This window comes from Notothenia coriiceps, unplaced genomic scaffold (assembly GCF_000735185.1).
Source record: "Notothenia coriiceps isolate Sejong01 unplaced genomic scaffold, NC01 NC01_scaffold00035762, whole genome shotgun sequence".
NCBI lineage: Eukaryota > Metazoa > Chordata > Actinopteri > Perciformes > Nototheniidae > Notothenia > Notothenia coriiceps.
This window is the reverse complement of record NW_011368463.1, coordinates 32,848-38,965: the sequence shown is the minus strand read 5'-3', so window position 1 is coordinate 38,965 and position 6,118 is coordinate 32,848. Positions and strand designations below refer to the sequence as shown.

General features: G+C 39.3%; 1 protein-coding gene across 1 annotated transcript; it reads right to left on the bottom strand.

Annotated features, from left to right (window-relative positions):
- Positions 1-223: 223 nt before the first annotated feature.
- Positions 224-5,890, bottom strand: LOC104963192 (ras-related protein Rab-15-like). The gene is made up of 7 exons (XM_010791757.1): positions 5,642-5,890; positions 2,357-2,417; positions 2,220-2,280; positions 2,059-2,136; positions 1,838-1,927; positions 1,130-1,195; positions 224-1,012 (listed from the first exon to the last, which is right to left on the bottom strand). Exons 1-7 carry the CDS (start codon positions 5,763-5,765, stop codon positions 854-856), a joined length of 639 nt encoding a protein of 212 aa, XP_010790059.1. The 5' UTR covers positions 5,766-5,890; the 3' UTR covers positions 224-853.
- Positions 5,891-6,118: the final 228 nt, after the last annotated feature.

Genomic DNA, 6,118 nt, shown 5'->3' with positions numbered 1-6,118 from the left:
ATGTTATTATTATCCTTAGGTGGTTATTGACAGAAATGGGGAAAAAAACATGTATTAGGCTTCAAGGTATCTCTGACTTGTATCAATTTTCTCAATCATCAAAAATGTTTTTTACAGCAGTTGATGAAAAATGTATGAACCTCTCTCCAAGGACCTAACTTCCCTCTCAATCTAAAATGTAGTGACTCAGCAAGACTCAGGTACCCAATCAACTCGTGTTAAATATGGTAGTTTTAATTTATTAACTTAGATAGGTTTTTGTTTGCAACATGAGTGGAGTTTCAAGTCTAACAATGGTAACATGACATATCTGTGGCACCAAAGCAGACCCCAAAAAATATTTAAACAAACATGCACTGCACTCAAATAGGTCATTAAACATGGCGCTGTCTTCCCTGAGGAAATAAGTCTATCATGTAAAATAATCCACTCTGCTTGGTTTGAGTTTCGAGGTGTAAATAATTAAACGGTGTCCTCTGGCTACCTTGTGTGAGCATGTAGACTCTTTGCAACTTAACAAACTAATTTCTTAAATAAACACATTACCCATTCAGTTGTAGATGTAAGTGAATAGTGCACCAGAAGGAATAGAGCTTGTGCATTGATAGTTTTAGCTGGATACAGAGCTACATATATGTCCTGTATTTACTCTTCACTGGCTGTTGGGCATAGTGATAATGCAACAGAAAGCGCCCTCTGCTGGTTGCTGCTGCCAACATATGAAAAGTGAAACCAATTGAGCTCCCTCTTGACACACAGGTTACAGTATCTATGAAGAAGGGCCGAGTCATGTCTCAGTCATGAGGAACAAATGTCTTTCGCTATGAGCCATGCTACAGTAATGGCCCTCTTCCTAACAGGCGCAGGTCCTATGAGTGTTGACGTCAGTGCCTTCACTTTCGTTCTCTTCTTCCAAAGCATGGTTATCTAGATAATCATCCAGAGCTCCTAACAAGTTGTCCACATCTCGGTGGTGAGCCTGCAGCACCAGCTCTGTCAAACGAGTGAAGGCCTGAAGGAAGGAGGAAGTGAAAAATAAAAACACGAGATATTCAAAAAGAGTGATGCAGGGGATTCCCCCGAAGTATTTGTGCACAGACACTGACAGTTTCCTCACTCAGTGTCCTACCTCACTGATGTTGCTGCTGGTGGAGGCGCTGGTCTCAAAGAACTCCATCCCATAGGTTTCTGCTAGCTTCAACACCCAGGTGGATATGGTTAGAAATAAATACAACAAAAGGTCATTTTATAGGCAATTAAATTAAGCACCTGGTAAGAGGACCATTATGTTAGTGGGTATTACTGGCCAATCAATATATTGTTAATGAGGACTTCATACAAATTAGCTGATGGGCTGCCTCCACTTAATAATAATCTAAATTAAATAAAAACTCACATGTTATTGAAGTGGTAATGAAAGCTACGTTAATAAAGAATTCCTGTACCATAGTTTGAAATAATTGCAAAAATAAAAAACTGTTTTAGCTGGCTTTAGAAATATCTGCCTATTATTTAATCCTGGTCACTGATAATTTAATTGTATTTTATTTGATGCCATTTAACTTAGATCTAATAGAAAAATCTACGGTGTAGTTAAAAATAAATAACTGATTGTCCAAATTTAGATCTATAATGTGATATGGTGAGAATGGTGTTTTTTTATTATTCATCAGGTAAGAAGCTCTGGGGCTAGAGGTTAAATACTTATATATAGCAAAACACTGTAAACGAACATTAGAGGATTTTGAGTACCTTAAACATTCTATATTTTTCATGATTGTTTATTAGGTAAGTAATATTCAAAAGATTCAATCAATAGACACATTCCCAATCAAACCTTGCTTCCTTGATCCTTGGTCACCTGCCTACTGAGCTCCTCATCAGACTTGTTTCCAATCAAGACCCTCTGCACCTTGTCTGGGGCAAACTGCAAAACAACAACGAGACAGAAAGAACAGATAGCACAGAGATAAGGGACTTCATCATCCTGTCACTCACACTAAGCCACTCGGTGTGCAGCGAGCATCAGCAGAGCACCAAGAGTACTTATTTCCTTACCTCATCCACATCACCTGCCCACTTCATGAGGTGCTGAAAGGACGAGTCGCTGGTGATGTCGTAAACAAAGACGATACCCTGGAGAGAAATGAATGAAGACAGATTAAACTATGAACGCCACAGTTAGGCATGGAGGTAACTTGTTCAGGTGGAGGGATCACCTGTGCTCGCCTGTAGTACTGCTTGGTGATGGTCTGATAACGCTCCTGTCCCGCTGTGTCCCTGTACCCGAGACAAAAACGAAATCAGGAGAAGATCGCACGATACGCACGGTGTGTCAATGCATTGGATGACTTACCATATCTGTACTCGCACCCTGATTCCATCTAGTTCTAGTGTTTTCATTTTAAAATCGACTCCTACAACAAAAAGAGGGAAGTTATGTTTTATGTCACACACAAATGCAATCAACAGCACATAACAGAAGCAAGTTGTGATCAAATTTGAATCACTTTAGCAAAGGTAAAAGACTGGTGAGAAATCCTGCTTTGTGCTATTTTAAATGGGCGTTTGTGAGCACTTAATGAGTGTGGCTCAGAAACACTATTATCCTAGTTTCTCAAGCACTGCAGAGTGACAGCTTTTAAATCATTGTGTCTTTACAAGGGGCTTGAAACTGATGATAACCACGAATGTGCTTTTTTCTGCCGGGTAGCAGGACAAGAAAGGTAAGAAATGTGACAGAAAGTCAGACAGTATAATGTGTTATCGTCTTAAAGGTCCTCTATTATACTCTTTTTCATCAATATACTATAGGTCTCAGATATATACAAAACATGTCTCTGAAGTGCTTGGCTCGAAACACCAAACAGATCATTGCATCATCCCATAAACCCCTCTGTTTCAGCCCTGTTTCAAAAGTGCTGATTCTGTGGCCGTTTCTCAATCGAGAGGAAACTGGCTTCCAAGCCAATATTTCAAGGATACTACGTCATGGAGTGCCGCCGAAGGACTGTTCCAATCTCCAGCATACTTGGAATTCCACCGAGGCCGCGTCCTTGTTTTGTTTGACATTTCGAGGCTGCACATGGGTAGACTTCGCGTCCTTCAAATCCCCACAATGCTTTGCGCACGGACCAATTTCAAAAACCCTTGCGGAGAATGGCTGAACCGACGCAGCACAGTACACATTTAAATGAGTATGTAGTGACGTAGAACATGTGTTGGTAAATATGTGACTTTGTTAAATTTGTTATCACCAAAAATGTGTTCCGTGAAAGTAAAGCAAGTCATAATAGATAGACATGAGGTATTTATTTTCGGTACAGTTTATGTTGAAACCGTTAGAGAAAGTGGCACACTTGTTAGCCTGTTCCATTCTTCCTTATTTTCCGAAGCCGTGGCTTGTAAATATACTTGCTTCGTTTCTGAAGGAAGTGACTTGGAAGTATGCAACTACCAAGCCAGTATCCTCGCGATTGAGAAATGGCCGCTGTCTTTTACTTTAGATGGAAATAAGGAGCCACTCCCCACGCCCCTCTGAGAGATGATTGGTTAAAAAAAAAAACACACAATGGTGCTCTAGGAGGAGATTCAGGTGATAAGGTGGACGGGTGTTCCCTTAGACCAGTGTTTCTCAAAGTGGAGGGCACTCCCCCCCTGGGGGGCGCAGAGGCATGACAGCGAGAGACCAGGAGGAAATTTCTTTTTTATTAAAAAACGATTTAAAAAAATTAATAAATCATAATTTGAAAAATTATTGATTCGAAAATAATATGATATGGTACAGGTACATCTGGGTCTCTCTGTTTAATACAAGCTCGGCTCTTTGTATATGTGGAACGAGCCATTTTGTGTTCGCGCGCGAGCGAGAGAGAGCGCACCGGTACCGGAGATCGTTGTTGTTAGCTTCTGGTGCTAAATTTGACCACACAGACTTATGGAGCATTTTAATATTATCACTCTTCTAGCAAAGGAATGCTCACGTTCAGATTGATGTATTTTAATAAATGTTAACTTGGCTCATTGACTATTTGGGGGGCCCGACTTTTTCTTTTCTCCAAAGGGGGGGCCTGACAGAAAAAGTTTGAGAACCACTGCCTTAGACGGTTATTGGCTAATGGTTACACAAGCTAAAAAAACATTATGGCATCACAAACTTTCAGAATCTCTTAACACAGATTTATAAAAGACATGAAAAAGTGGATTTTGAATAATAGGTGACCTTTAAATTAATTATTAAGTTTTATACAGATTCCATTCTATAAAAATATTGATTTCCATTTTCAGGCCACAGAAACACAATATGACATTGGACAGTTTAATTTAGGAGCCTGCTATCAATATAAGACAATATGATTTGCCCATTTAACACAATCAGTAACATACAAACCAACTAACCAGAAGCAACTAAAATAGGTTGTGACAATTTAATTACTAGACACTAAAAGAAGAGTGTCAGCATGTTTTGCCATCCAAATCCCAGAGGTTTACAGTCAACTGTCCCACTAAACAAAGTAAAGCAGAAAAGCCTTTCAGTAAAGAAGCGTAAACAAATATTTGGCTTTTTTTTAAAACTGTTAATCTACAGCAGACGTGTCATATTAGGAAAAGCACTTTGACAACGGCTGTTTTATTCTTGTGTCCCAGACAGTGAGCCAGGAAAGTGTGCAGATTCATTTCCTGAAACAAAGATTTGAAATGCTGACACAAGCTTGTGATTAACACAGTTCCATTGTTGCTTTACTTGTGTGTGCTTATGTAACTGCAAAGCCGTGAATGCAACAGGTCTTTTCAACCTGTGTGTCCTGTGTTCCCACAGACTGATGCTTAAGAGAAATAGGGGAACAGATGAGGGAGACTAATGTTTACTGATAATCACGACATCATCAGTCTAAGGAGATTTCATGTGCCATATGCTACTTTCAAATGTCTGGGTATAATCCCATGTGACCCAGCTCTCCAGCGTGCAGTTCACAAACCTCTCACCCTGAATTCACTCCACACACACCACTTTCTCTTGCAACAAACTAAAAGCCTACAAAGTAGAGTAAAATACTTGTTTTTCTTTAATGGAAACAGTTTTCACTTTTCCTATTAAACACCCCAAACATTATTCTTCATGTCATTAGTTTATCACACATGATGAAAAAGGCATCAGTGGTATGAAGCAGTAATGGGCTTATCAGTGTACAAGTGTCATTTTCTGAATACAAAACAGGATATAATATCAAACACTTTGAGGGCAGAGAGTGTTCTTTTCCTGTGGAAATTCCTTTCTATTGTTTTTGTCCCATAACAGCTTTTTTAAGCCTCTCCTGCACCCTTCAGTATCTTTCTTTAGGGGCATATATCGGTTACAAAATGTAAATATGTTATGACTGTTAATGGAGCCTTCATAGTACTGACAGTTTGTTTCATCCAGTTAAAGGGCTAGTATGACCAGAGGCACGTGTTACTTATACCACTAGCTAATTAGGCCTGTTTAAACACTTTTAAATAAAAGGGGAAATGACAGCTTATTGTTACAAATTGCAGCCATTAATTCTGTTACATTTTATCCGGTTTTAACCTGCGGTTAATGCGGACCCATATGATGAGTTTAGAAACAAGGGCGATTGAAAAACTTGTTGGATGTTCTTACCGATGGTGGAAATATGTGAAGGATCAAATTCACTCTCCGTGAACCTGCGCAACATGCACGTCTTCCCGACCCCCGAGTCCCCGAGCATGAGCAGCCTGAACAAGACATCGTACTGTTTAGCCATGACATAAAACTAAAACAGAAGAAAGCATGACTCCTCCATCGAGCTGTGTGCAGTGCACTGTGGCTGCGTGCTGCCTTCAGGGACACTCGGAAAATACCAATTTCTTAACTTCGCAATTATAAATCCAAGTGTAGACAGTGAGAACTCACAACTCATCTAATTTTAAAGAAGCCGGTTGCTTTGTAATATAGAACATTGTAGTTTAGCAAATAGGCTTGGTTTAAAACTATGGGTGGAAAAACGTAGAATAAAAAAGAAAAAACGTGGATTAAACATAGACTTATATTTCTTTTTTATTTATATATAAAAGGGATTAGCTCCACAGTTGTAATACATAAGATTAGCTTCTTTTG

Bases quoted from the DNA above. Each gene is read 5' to 3' on its own strand.
- LOC104963192 (XM_010791757.1), bottom strand. From the start codon at position 5,765: ATGGCTAAACAGTACGATGTCTTGTTCAGGCTGCTCATGCTCGGGGAC. The intron at 2,418-5,641 runs GTAAGAACATCC...TTTTTGTTGTAG, and splicing joins TTCACATATTTCCACCATCG to GAGTCGATTTTAAAATGAAA. The intron at 2,281-2,356 runs GTAAGTCATCCA...TCTCGGGTACAG, and splicing joins AGGGTGCGAGTACAGATATG to GGACACAGCGGGACAGGAGC.